The sequence below is a fragment of the Pelobates fuscus genome, chromosome 10, assembly GCF_036172605.1.
Source record: "Pelobates fuscus isolate aPelFus1 chromosome 10, aPelFus1.pri, whole genome shotgun sequence".
Classification (NCBI taxonomy): Eukaryota; Metazoa; Chordata; class Amphibia; order Anura; family Pelobatidae; genus Pelobates; species Pelobates fuscus.
In genome coordinates this window covers 145,270,887-145,285,288 of record NC_086326.1, presented here as the reverse complement: position 1 = coordinate 145,285,288, position 14,402 = coordinate 145,270,887, and the positions used below count along the sequence as shown (strand labels likewise).

At 40.3% G+C, this 14,402-nt stretch overlaps 1 protein-coding gene across 1 annotated transcript in view; it reads left to right on the top strand.

The window, feature by feature from the left end:
* LOC134575151 (zinc finger protein 721-like) overlaps window positions 1-14,402 on the top strand; it is a 254,227-nt gene that overhangs the window by 124,857 nt on the left and 114,968 nt on the right. The window contains exons 4-5 of the mRNA XM_063434369.1: window positions 10,795-10,934; window positions 11,106-11,562. Coding sequence (XP_063290439.1) covers window positions 10,795-10,934; window positions 11,106-11,562 — 597 coding nt within the window. The remainder of the gene's footprint in view (window positions 1-10,794; window positions 10,935-11,105; window positions 11,563-14,402) is intronic.

Below are 14,402 nucleotides of genomic sequence, written 5' to 3'. Positions count from 1 at the left end.
GCAAACTAAAGTTTTACACCAGGGGGGGTCACTCATATCCTTATATTACAGAGGAAATTGTCAGAAACAAAAGGTGGCTCACCCCTGTATTCAATGGCTTTGTAACAGAGGTAAATAAAACTGTAAAATAATGCCAGTATTCGTAGAGGGAGATACCACGACTAGGTATCTCCGCTATTCCTTCCTCGAAGCTGAAAGAAGCAATGTATTAATAAAGACCCTTTCCCCCCCAGCAACTAGACAACATAGTTCTGGGAGTCAAATGATTTTAATGGGCCAAACTCAGCCTTTTATGCACAGACCCCAGCAGGGGTCTCCATTGTATTGAACACAATCCCTTCCTAAGAATCTCTGGGGCTGGGAGATAATTGCGTTAAAGACCTGTAAGCTAATTATCTCCCCAAAACAGAGAGAAAAACACCCCAAAACATAATAAAAACATAAAATAACCCCACATATCGTACAACCCCAAATAGCCCTTATCTGAGCGCCCAAGTTGTCCAAATAGCGCTTAGATCCATGCAGTGTAGGGGAAACACGGTGTTAATGTTCTAAATGGCCGCACACGCTGTCCTATGTCCCAAATAGTTCCAGGGCGTTTGGTGCTTATGCCGGTCAACTTTCAAGAGCTCCTGCATCCGCTAATGGGGTCCTCCAACTGGCTCTTAGGTAGCGTTTGTTCCCCTTAGTCTCAGGCACCTTCCCTCCAAAAAGTGCTCTCCTGGCGGAATTCAATGTAGTTTAAAACCCCAGGACCAAGTTGTCCGGGAACCGCACGGTCACCTCATGCCGAAAACCGTTCCATAACATTTGCGGCTAAGTCCCACTGAGGTGACCGGGGGCCCACGAAGTCCTCATGCCAAAATTAGTTCCATAGTGTTCGCGGCTAAGTACCGCTGAGGACTATATGTGGCTTTGGTTCATGTGAAGGGCCGCCAGGGAGCAAGTGTTCGGTTCCATTTGAATGAAGAGAAAGTGCCATACCAGGGGCACCTAGGGATAGCTGTTAATGGTGGCTGGGCAGGGTAGCTCCCAAACAGTGTTTCAGACTTGGACCATAGTCGGGCAGGAGGCGAGCTTCCACACTCCTGCAGGAGTTTGTGGCAAATGTACGTGGGAAGGAGCGTGTCGCAGCTGCTACGTGTTAAAGTTGGCCGAAATAAACTCACGCAGACTGACCAACATGGAAAAAAAATAGACAAAAATGGTCCTACCTGTTCCGCTAGACAGCCTGGGCAGGAAGAAAAGAATACCGGAATGGCAATAACCAATCGCGCGGACACAAAGTAGAAGTAATGGGAGACCAGGTGACCAGGCAGAAAAGAAAGTGTCAAAAAAAATAAAAAGTAGGGAAAAACGGCTGAAAGGACAACCAGAGAGGTGTAGAAAGGCAAAGAGCTCAAAACAAATAACACAACTTCAACGGGACACTGAATACGAACAAAGTATACAATGTCTGGGCCCACCCGTGGTTTTCTCATAAGGCAGTCTTTATTGAAGGAGCCCAAAACAGACAGTGTCTCAGCACTTTTATGTGCCTTTGTCAAGTCTAAATAACAAGTGTGAGTAGTTCATATTTATATAATCACATCCAAATAAAACCAGTGAAAAAAATTACAACGTCAAGTGCAAACAACTGGTGATCCAATTACAAATACAATTAGTGGATTTAAAACATAGAAACATTGAATGTGACGGCAGATGAGAACCAATCAGCCCATCTAGTCTGCCCAATTTTCTAAATACTTTCATTAGTCCCTGGCCTTATCTTATAGTTAGGATAGCCTTATGCCTATCCCACGCATGCTTAAACTCCTTTACTGTGTTAACCTCTACCACTTCAGCTGGAAGGCTATTCCATGCATCCACTACCCTCTCAGTAAAGTAATACTTCCGGATATTATTTTTAAACCTTTGTCCCTCTAATTTAAGACTATGTCCTCTTGTTGTGGTAGTTTTTCTTCTTTTAAATATAGTCTCCTCCTTTACTGTGTTGATTCCCTTTATGTATTTAAATGTTTCTATCATATCCCCCCTGTCTCGGCTTTCCTCCAAGCTATACATGTTAAGATCCTTTAACCTTTCATGGTAATTTTTATCCTGCAATACATGAACCAGTTTAGTAGCCCTTCACTGAACTCTCTCTAAAGTATCAATATCCTTCTGAAGATAGGGTCTCCAGTACTGCGTACAATACTCCAAGTGAGGTCTCACCAGTGTTCTGTACAATGGCATGAGCACTTCCCTCTTTCTACTGCTAATACCTCTCCCAACACGACCAAGCATGCTGCTAGCATTTCCTGCTGCTCTATTACATTGTCTGCCTACCTTTAAGTCATCAGAAATAATCACCCCTAAATCAGATGTTGAGGTTAGGACTCTATCAAATATTCTGTACTCTGCCCTTGGGTTTTTACGTCCAAGATGCATTATATTGCACTTATCCACATTAAATGTCAGTTGCCACAACTCTGACCATTTTTCTAGTTTACCTAAATCATTAGCCATTTGGCTTATCCCTCCTGGAACATCAACCCTGTTACATATCTTAGTATCATCAGCAAAAAGACATACCTTACCATCAAGACCTCCTGCAATATCACTAATAAAAATATTAAAGAGAATGGGTCCAAGTACAGATCCCTGAGGTACCCCACTGGTGACAAGCCCAAGCTTCGGATATACTCCATTGACTACAACCCTCTGTTGCCTGTCACTCAGCCATTGCCTTACCCATTCAACAATATTGGAATCCAAACTTAAAGATTGCAGTTTATTGATAAGCCTTCTATGTGCAACAGTGTCAAAAGCCTTACTGAAATCTAGGTAAGCAATGTCTACTGCACCACCCTGATCTATAATTTTAGTTACCCAATCAAAAAAATCAATAAGATTAGTTTGGCATGATCTCCCTGAAGTAAACCCATGTTGTCTCTGATCTTGAAATCCATGTGTTTTTAGATGTTCAACAATCCTTTCCTTTAACATGGTTTCCATCACTTTCCCCACTACTGAAGTAAGGCTTACTGGCCTATAGTTGCCCGTCTCCTCCCTATTACCTTTCTTGTGAATGGGCACAACATTCGCCAACTTCCAATCTTCTGGGACTACTCCTGTTAACAATGATTGGTTAAATAAATCTGTTAATGGTTTTGCTAGTACACCACTAAGCTCTGTTAATAGCTTTGGGTGTATTCCATCAGGTCCCATTGACTTATTTGTCTTTACTTTTGACAGTTGAAATAGAACCTCTTCCTCTGTAAACTCACGTGTAATAAATAACTAATTTATCCTTTATCCCTTTCCTTAATTTTCATCTGTAAATACCAAACAAAAATATTTATTGAGGCAGTCAGCTAGACCTTTATCCTCTTCTACATACCTTCCTTCTTTTGTTTTTAATCTAACTAATCCTTGTTTTACTTTTCTTTTCTCATTTATGTATCTAAAAAAAGTTTTGTACCCCTTTTTTTACTGACTGTGCTATTTTCTCTTCTGTGTGTGATTTGGAAGCTCTTATAACTTGCTTAGCCTCTTTCTGCCTAATCTTATAGGTCATTCTGTCTTCCTCACTCTGGGTTTTTTATAATTACTAAATGCTAACTTTTAGTTTTTTACTATTTTGGCCACATCTGCAGAGTACCACAGTGGTTTCTTGAATTTTTTGCTTTTACTGACAAGCCTAATGCAATTTTCTGTTGATTTAAAACACTTGTCTGCCATCCTAGTTAAACATAGCTATTGGATACTGAATTAATCACTTGGTATTATTGTGTGGTTTCACAAATTCAGGAATAAAGTTAATTGTGAACTTTTATCACTATTTTAACTTCCTATGAAGAAATAAATGCTTGTGTGTAACTGTGTGTGCATGCGCATCGCGTCTCCAATACTCCTCTATTAGAAATATTGTACTGGGTCATTGCTGGAGAAGGCCATGCCTCCTCGATGACCAAGCAGAGAGATGAGCAGCGCAGAGGGAGTTTAATCGCTGGAGAAAGGCTTTATTTTATTACATTTATTGGAAAAAGGGGGAGACCTATATATACCAAAAACGTGGGGCACTTTATCGTTAGGTTTGTATACCTAATGCTATAGTGTTCCTTTTTAAATATCATACTGCGGATGACCTTCCTACAGGCACTTAGTGTAGTCATTGAAGTCCATAAACTATAGCAGCATTTCCTATCTGGGTCGTTTCATTGTTTGGGGAAATTAATTAGGGTATTGCATATAGGATTTTATTGACTAATACTTGGCTTCTTTATAATCCTCATTCGAATTATAAATGGCCAGAATTGTTTTAATTCAGGGACACTGGTGGGATACCATGTCTCTTTTCTGGTTATAAAACACTGGATATTGGCTGAGATATTGCTCCGTCTAATCGATTGTCTGGTTGACCGTCTCACCTAAAATATTATTCTGCAGTAACGGCTGCATATTCTCTGTTGGACTATAGGTGGACGTGTCAGCATGTACGCCAGGAGTCGTTGTGAAAGGAGGAATATATATACTTTCCCAGAAAATGCACTCAGAGGTCTTTGTATTTTGTGCAATCAATATTCTTTTATTGTAAAAAGGTGTCATTTATTGTGTAACAGTGGCACACGTTAAGGACAACGTTTCAGTCCCTCATGGACTTTTTTCAAGACAGCCATACATAAACATAAAGCAAATTATATAGGGTGTAAAACAGGAAGTGATCATGCAACAGAGTTTCATAGATTTGCATAATTAATTGCATGAAAAAACAATTATGCGCAACACCTGAATAGTGTCTGATTCACTAAATATTGCTAAAATGGTAAGAGAAATAGGGCAGAGATAGCTGGAAGGCAAGTGTATTCAGATAACCCAGGGATAGCTAGACAGAGCTAGTGAACCCCTGAGTGAAATGCAGAAATAATCCACATGAAGTGCTAACGTTAAATATTGGGGCCGTGACTTAAAGATGAATATTAAACTTTTTATTAATATATAATTAAGCAATAAATAACACTAATATTTTTTTTTTATTTTTTTTTTAACCATGGTATTATGGTCGAATATGTGGATAGAAAATACACAAAACGTTGTGATATTAAGTGTATATTTAATATAATAACAAGTAAGCAGATGCTATCAGGATATCAATTTACTACAATAATTATACAAAACAAATTGCTTACAAAAAGGCTATAATGCTAGATGTAAGAATGGATTAATATGGTACAATACAAAACATGTCTATTGATACTTTCTTGTGTCTCTGTTTTGCACTTTGTTATCAAGCATATAACACAGCATTAAAATCCTTTTTCTGCACTAACTATTGGTGTGCTTGGATATTACTTTGTCATATATACCTGGTGGGGGAAACGGGTTTTTCCCTGCTAGCACCCTATTTTTCTAAAACTGCATGCCTCACCAAACTAGCCCATGGCAGTAGAGCATTCACTATAACATTGTGTGCACAATACAGAACATGAACAAACTTACACAGGCTCCGGCCTGTGGGGCTGGGGCTAAACATTCCGCTACTACATTCTTAGGCAGTCATGGGGAGAGCAAAAGAGAGACTGAATCCCTCCTACATCTGGTTTTTATTCATTGTTTTCTTTAACCCCTTAAGGACGCAGCTTCAAAAACTGGACTTACCCTTAAGGACACAAGCATTTTTTGCATTTTTTGCTGTTTGTGTTCAACCTCTGTTTGCATTTTTCTTATTTATTACACCAACACATGTTATATATCGTTTTTTAACCCCTTAAGGACACATGACGTGTGTGACACGTCATGATTCCCTTTTATTCCAGAAGTTTGGTCCTTAAGGGGTTAAAGGACAAAAAGGGCTTTAATCTGATGTGACATATACATATATAAATTCTTATTTATTATTTAAAAAATCCAAAAAAATGAAATACATGTGTTTTTTTCACAGTTTAGGCAATAATAACGTGTGTATAATAAGTGCAGCTTAAGGAAAGTAATTTCAAAAATATTCAATTAGTTGTTCTGATTTTCAGAGTACATAATATGTCTAGGATTTCAGCTTATTTTGAAAGTTACAGGTCACAAAATACAAGGAGTAAAAACTTTTTTTAATGTGGAGCTATTTTAGAATTTGTCATGTTTGTCTTGTAAGCTTAATAGCCATCACAGAAAGCAAAATTGCTGCACAAAAGTATATATTTATATAAAGCACACATCACAGGCTATTTACCAAAGGGTATTCTGACACTTTTTACGTAGCCATTTCGCTGCCAATCTCTGCTAAATCGTGTAGTAAAATTTTGTTTTTTTCAGATTTCTAACATACACACATAAAACAAGGAATGGTTCTTATCTGCCGTCACATTCTATGATTTTTAATGTGTATTTCATAAAGTTGATATATACTACTGCTGTAGAAAACCCCATATTGTTTTCAGCCATATCAACAGAGTAAAATGATACCCCCAATCTATGTCCTTGCCACTATCCTGTGAAGTTACAGTGCCATAAAAGAGACCTGACCATTTCAGTTTTCACAGTGATAATTTTGATAGATGAATTTGATGGAGCAAGTCTCATTTTGGGGCATTGTAGCAGTTTAACTGTTGAATTTATCCCTCAATGACCTACCATTGGTGAAAGTAGACACTACAGTGTATCTCATATGGTATATATTGTGCCTTAACGTGATGCCATTTTTTCACCAGTTTATGTCAAACTTTGTGGTAAAATATTTTTTTTGCATTTTTTACATACACGTTACATTTTTTGGGGTAATTTTTCAAGTCTGGTATGTGCCACTGTGATCAAAACCCCATAATTATGCTCAGCAAACTCTTCTGAATAAAACAATACCCCCAATGTATGTCTTTGCCACTATCCTGTGAAGCTACAGTGCCTTAAACGAGTCCTGACCATTACAGTTTTTACAATTAGAATTTTGATAAATGGATTTGGTGTGTCTATATCACATTTTAGGGCATTGTAGAAGTTTGACAGTTAAAATTACTCCATAAATGCATACCATTTGTGAAAGTAAACACCACAGGCTATGTCATATGGTATATTTTGAGCTTTATTATACAGTTATGTTAGCACCAATTACTTTCAAATGTTATCATATTGTTTTATTTTTGCATTTTTACACACACATGTTGTATTTTAGTAGTTAATTATGGAAACCTGATATATGTTACTGTAAATTAAATCACAAAATTATTCTCAGCTATATTTCCTGAGTACAAAATGACCCCCTTTGTACACCTTAGCCAGGTTTTTGTGAAATTTAAATGGCTACATGCAGTGCTAACTTTCAGCACTGCATGCAGCTCATCAAAAAGTCTGGGGCCACTAAAAATGGCCCCAGCTGACAGAGGGGACACCCAGGTTTCTAATGATACCTGGGTTTCCTAGTGTGAGCAGGGATTTAACCCTGCTCACACTACATTGCTGTCTATGGGGATTTAAATCCCCATTAAAAGAGCTGCTTGCCGACCTCACTTTGAGCTCTGCATGCAGCTCATCAAAATGCCTGGGGCCACTAAAAATGGCCCCAGCTGACAGAGGGGACACCCAGGTATCTATTGATAACTGGGTTTCCTAGTGTGAGCGGGTATTTAACCCTGCTCACACTGCATTGTGCTCTATGGGGATTTAAATCCCCATTTAAACAGCTGCATGCCGATCTCACTTTGAGCTCTGCATGCAGCTCAGCTGTCAGTCTGTGGACATTAAAAATGACCCAAACTGACAGAGGGGAGACCCAGGTTTCTAATGATACCTGGGTTTCCTAGTGTGAGCAGGTATTTAACCCTGCTTACACCACAATCTAGATATAGGCATTTAAATGCCTATTTAAGCAGATACATGTCGCGCTGACTTCCAGCACTGCATGTAACTCATCAAAAAGGCTGGGGTCACTAAAAATGTCCCCAGCTGATAGAGGGGAGCCCCAGGTTTCCATTGATACCTGGAACTCCCTTGTGTTAGCAGGGATTTAACCCTGATCACACGAAATTGTAATAGTGGGGATTTAAATCCCCATTTAAATGCTTGTTTGCAGCGCTCACTTTGATCTCTGCAAACAGAGCATCAGTCAGTCTGGGGCCACTAATTCTGGCCCCAGGTGAGAGAGGGGAGCCCCAGGAATCAAATGATACCTGGGGCTCATAGTTACAAGCAAGGTAATAGACCCTGCTGGAAACATACTGCATGACGGAAATGTTCCGTCATGCGTCCTTAAGGGTAGGACCAGCATGACGGAAAATTTCCGTCATGCGTCCTTAAGGGGTTAAGTAGGCTGGCCTGTGACGTCACTGCCAGAAGCACATGGCTTAAGGAAACCATAGAATGGCCTACACTCTGCCCCTAGTGGTGCCTCTAAAGCATTAACCTCATTATGCTTTATTTTATGTCCTAAATCATTAATTTAATATCATTACATTAATTCAAAAAAGGGAACAAAAGTATTTACAGGCGGCAAAGTTATAAAAAATAAACAGTGGGAAGGCTAAAGCATAGCCCTGGATCATGCAGACGCACAGGTTAGATATATTTAAAGCAGAAACCCAGTTTGAAGCACGAAGGTACATGAAAGGTTGTAACCCTATAAAAACATAAAATGTAACATACAAATAGGGTCACAACTTTTAATGTACCTTCCTTCATACTTCAAATTGGGGTTCTGCTGAAAATGTATCTTGAGCTGGAGCTCCCCTACTCTGACCAATACCTTCGCCAGGTTCGCTTCCTTGCTGCCTGGAAGGTTTCAGACCCTTTTGCTGAAGCTTGAATGCGCTCTCTTCCACATGACCAGACTGCAGCTCTCTTCTTCCAGGCAGGTATTGTCCCCTCTGCCTCTTCAGTTCCACAAGCCGGTATCAACAGCTCTGCTTATAGTGATTGCTCCTGACTTTACAAAGACACTTGCGGTCCTCAGGTCTAGTTCTCTTTTTTACTTGTCCCAGGCTAGAGGGATTGTGCAGCCAGCCAACAGGTCCGAAGACTCTGTTACTGGAATCCCTAAACATTCACATGGGACACTCTTCCTTTTGGAACGAACATACAATAATTTATTTTGAACTAGGAATAGCCTTTGGGAATTGGTCCTTAACATGTGATGACAACCATAAACATATAAACATACATAAAGTGAAGAACAAACAACATAATTTCTCAAATATATAACAATTAAAATTTTCCAGATTACTGGGGGTGGGGGGGATAGAAGTGGGACAAAAAACTTTTTTGCACTTTCCTAATTTGCATATTGTAATTCTACAAATCATTTAATTTCCCAGTTTCCACCAACAGAGGGCAATGGAGAAAGAATCACCTTTTTAAAACAAGGATATCCCAACTTGAAAACCCAAACCAGGGAGGAACTAGCCCAAATGGCCCCAATGTACCTGCCTCCCCAAAGCAGAACCCCATTCCAGACCAGGCCTCTAGTCGGTGGGAAGAAGGCTGACCTCTCCAAGTACCAATGTACCAGAGGGTTCCGTTACATATCTAACCTGTGCCTCTGCATGATCCAGGGCTATGCTTGTCTTCAGTTTATATGAGTCTATCAGTTGATATAGTAAAACACAAGTGGAGAGCATAACATAACTTTACAATCCGTTACAGGACCTAGGATAACAATGACAACTTTATTATTCCTTAACCATTTATGACGGAATTATTCCGTCATGGATGTCCTAGATCCTATTTAAATTGTACGGCACCCCACCTGCAATAAAGATTGTTAGAGAAAAAAAAAATTCTCTTTTTTCCAGTGTAGAGACTCCCTATGCCGTATCTTTTTCTGTATATCCAGTCTTAGATTAGAAAGTTACGTTACACGTGTAATGTCCTTATTGCATGTTATTGTACCTTCACAATGCCATTGTGATGCATTATATTGTCGCAGTAAAATAACATTAATAAAACAAAACAGGAAGAGAGATCACTGCTTTAGTAACCACCTGAGACATCTATAGCTAGCCTGGTAAGTCCACTGCAATTAAGAAAATGTTCTAATCTAAAGTGTTTTCTTTCCAGTAGATGGTTCCATAAACAGAAATGAAATCAGTGGATTGTACACTTCAGTTTCTTCTCCGGATTATATCATCAAAGATAACGACTTCTGTCGTGAAACTACAGAACCCGAGGAAGTAAATCTCCGAGACAGTAATACGCCAATAGAACATATACAGACTGAAGATCCATCTACTCATATTAAGGAGGAATCGGTCTCATGGCAAGATGGAAGTCTTGTTGAAGCTTCCATTTGCACAACCGAGGGAGATGCACAAATGAACTATACAACAAAATGTGAATCCACATCAAATGAAAAACAAATTCCTATAAACACTGATATTTATACAGGCACAGACCATAGACAGACAGAATATCCACCTGACCTTATTAAGGTAGAATCAGCCTCATGTGAAATCGGCACTCTCTCCAGTATCAAGGTTTATACACCCATAGGAGATAAACAGATGGACTATACATCAAAAAATGAATCCGTATCAAACAAAGAAGAAATTCCCGGAGACATAGACATTTATGCACCCACAGAACATACACAGACAGAATATTCGTCTACTCTTATTAAGGAGGAATCAGCATCATATGAGGATGGACATTTCACCACCTTAGACCTTCTTACCCCCACTTGTCATACTGAAATACAAAACTCTTCTGAATGTAGAAAATGCTTCACTGAAACTTCAGATATGAAGAAACGTATAAGGATTCATACAGGAGAAGAAACATCAAATCACAATAAACTTATGAAGATTCACATGGGAGATAAATCGTTTTCCTGTTCAGAATGCGGAAAAAGTTTCAGTCACTCTTATAATCTTAAGGCTCATCTAAAGATTCACACCGGAGAGAAATCCTATTCATGTTCTGAATGTGGGAAATGTTTTGCTCACTTGTCAGCTCTTAAGAGACATCAAAGGATTCACACAGAAGAGAAATTATTTTCATGTGCAGAATGTGGAAAATGTTTCAGGGACTCTACCGCTCTTAACAAACATCAAAGGATTCACACAGGAGAGAAATTATTTTCATGTGCAGTATGTGGAAAACGTTTCCGTGACTCTTCCGCTCATATTGCACATCAAAGGATTCACACAGGAGAGAAACCATTTTCATGTTCTGAATGTGGGAAACGCTTCACTCGAATGTCAGTTCTAAAGACACATATGAGGATTCACACAGGAGAGAAACCATTTTCATGTTCAGAATGTGGGAAATGTTTTGCTCACTTGTCAGCTCTTAAGACACATCAAAGTACTCACACAGGAGAGAAATTATATTCATGTTCTGAATGTGGGAAATGTTTTGCTCACTTGTCAACTCTTAAGAGACATCAAATATTTCACACTGGAGAGAAACCATTTTCATGTTCTGAATGTGGGAAACGCTTCACTCAAATGTCAGTCCTAAAGACACATATGAGGATTCACACAGGAGAGAAACCATTGTCATGTTCTGAATGTGGGAAACGCTTCACTCGAATGTCAGTCCTAAAGACACATATGAGGATTCACACAGGAGAGAAACCATTTTCATGTTCAGAATGTGGGAAATGTTTCAGACAAATGGCAAATCTTAAGACCCATCAGCTGATTCACACAAGAGAAAAAACTATGTCTTGTTAAGAATGTCTGAAATGTTTCATTGTTCAATGCTACACTCCAATTAATACATTATTTAGAAATAAGAACCATTGAATGCTACCCTGCACTACTGCGCCGTGTGCCTGTCCACCTCCAAATTTGCCTTCAGAAGAGCAGGGGGTAAAACAAAATACCAGGGGTGACCAAACTTCATACCTGTAAGAGCCTCATGGTAACATTTAGAAATATTCAAGAGCCACATAGAAAGTTTAATTTATTATTCCACATAAAAATTATATTTGAGGGGGCGGAGCTAAGCTGCCATGCTGAGCGGTCGCACTGGAGATGAGCTCCGTGCAAAAACTCTCTCAAACGGACAAAATCAGGGCACAAACTCACCAAACCGACAACTAGGTGACTTGGAGAAGGGAGCCCTAACATTGCAGAACTAAGCAACAAGCATCCAAACCAAAATCGGAGGCGCCTGACTGGAGTTTACCTTCGGCCTACAATAGGCCTACCAAGACAAAGCGAGAAACTACAACCACTTACCTGGAGGTCTCCCCGGCATATTTCCTCCCCCCTCCTCCCCTCCCCTTCCTGCCGGAGAGGGATATCCCGGCAACTAAAGCCTGGAACACAGCGAACCAACTACACAAGTGACTGTCCTGCACAGCCGGAACAGCACCAGCACTCATCGGGTCACTGGGAAGCAGCTAAGATGGCCGCCCAGCAAAGGCCCCAAAAACGAGGCACACACGCTCAACCAACCTCGAACCCCCTGGGGGAATTCGACCGATTCTGCGCGAACCTCTGGACCATGCTGAGCAACCGCGGAATGGCTTACCGTCTGGTGGTGAAACTAGTGGCCACATGGATCCGTCCAGTGACCCGGCGGCGCCATTATAGGTATCAACAAGCCACCAGTACAGCAGCCAGGCCCTGTAAACACCGACGAGCCCGTGGGCAGAAAACATCACCATGCTGCAGGAGCGACCACATTAGTCCCCACTCTCACGAGAATGAGACTCCCAAACCAGCCTCCCACATAAGCTACTCACCGGCTCCGGGAACCGGCGTCCAGCAAAGATCACCTCCATCCCTCCAAGTCACAGCTGCAAACCGGGAAGCCGCACGGCTGAACACCCCACTGAACATGACCGAAGCTAGGCCCCAGTTAAGGGACACATTCAAGGAGACCAACGCTGTCGACGTCCATGCACTGGGCATCGGCTGACGATTCTACCTCTGTGCCTCTCAAGTGAACATGCCACACTTGCATCTAGAGGGCACATTCACAGCCGGCAACAACCATCGACATATGGACTACCCATACCTCGTAAATATAAATATCACTGCGTGGACAATGCTAGCCAAACATATAGCCTAGCTACACAGAGATGCCGTAAAGTATGCCATAGACTACCTCTCGTTATTTTTTGTTTAGTTCAGGACCAGATAGTCTAAGCTCTCATCTGCGATTTATAATCACCTATGTGTCCACTTGTAGTTAAGGTGCAGCAAACTAGCATGTTACCACATACCTAGCAGCCAAATAGTCTAATCGCAATAGCCTGAGCTACTAATTAGCATTTTGGTACAACATTTATTGCACTGTTCCAAGCGATGCCTCAAAATTGTTTTAACAATGTTTTATAGTTCCATAAGCGATAACTACACAGGGATAAGCAACGGCTATACGAATATTTACTGTGTACCTAGACTAGCCAGTGTTAATGCTACCCATATCACATGTGTAACTCACTCTATAAGTCACTGGTCTGACCATAACCACCACTGCCTAACAATCCTTGAACCTGCTATCACATACTTGACTAACATAACGTACACCAGGTAGAAAGCTACTACATGACCTCAACCCGGATGGGGGACCCTGGCTAACATCCCAGCTCCTGAAAGTATCTTATATAAGCGAAATTATGGTGTGGTGTAAGTGACAAAAAACGTATACCAGCAAGTGGAGCGCTTTAACATGTATTGCTTACCAAATGTTTTTTCGTTCAATCATGGAATATACGGTACATGTTGAAAACATAAAAAAGTACAATATAGTGCAGACGGTTTGGAATAATAATAATAATAAGGTTATAATAAAAACTGTAGTGGTGGTTTTTAAATGAATGGAACACTCACATTTAAAGGAGCCTGTATATAAGAACACTGGCTCCGTATTTCAGCCTGTGTGCTTATTTGGGGGTAGCACCTCCCGTCTCCTTCGATATAGGGTGTTTCTCAATGTGTAGGAGGTGTTTGTAAGACAGAATTATTTTCAAAATAAATGGTGTGCTCACCTGGTCCTGAGCCTGTGGGTCCCGGCTCTAGGTATAAAGGTGTTGTGCCAGTTTCAATGGGGATGGCACTACCCCTGGGAAGATGTTCTTGAGGTTTTCGAAATAAAAAAGGACTTAAAGGATCTTAAATAAAAAATGTTAAATTTATTATGAAATAAATAAAAACAGTGATAATAAAAAAGTCCTTAAATAGAAAAAGTCATTTAAAAATAAGCCAATACGCGTTTCACTCCTTAGTGTGGAGCTTCCTCAGTCAGCTGTAGTGTTTTGTCCTCTAGATCTTCCTTTTGAATGGTTTTGGGGATCCTCCCCTTTGGTGATTGCAGTCCTTTTTGTCCAATAGTTCGCTTGGTTACATTTCTCATATGTAGTATTGCCTGTGTGTATCCCTTTAATTGGGTATAACAATTAGCGCCTTCCCCCCCAGCCCCCCCCCCCCTCTTCTACATATTTCATTGGTGGACTTTAGTGGTTGGCGGAAGTGGCGTCATGTACCCAC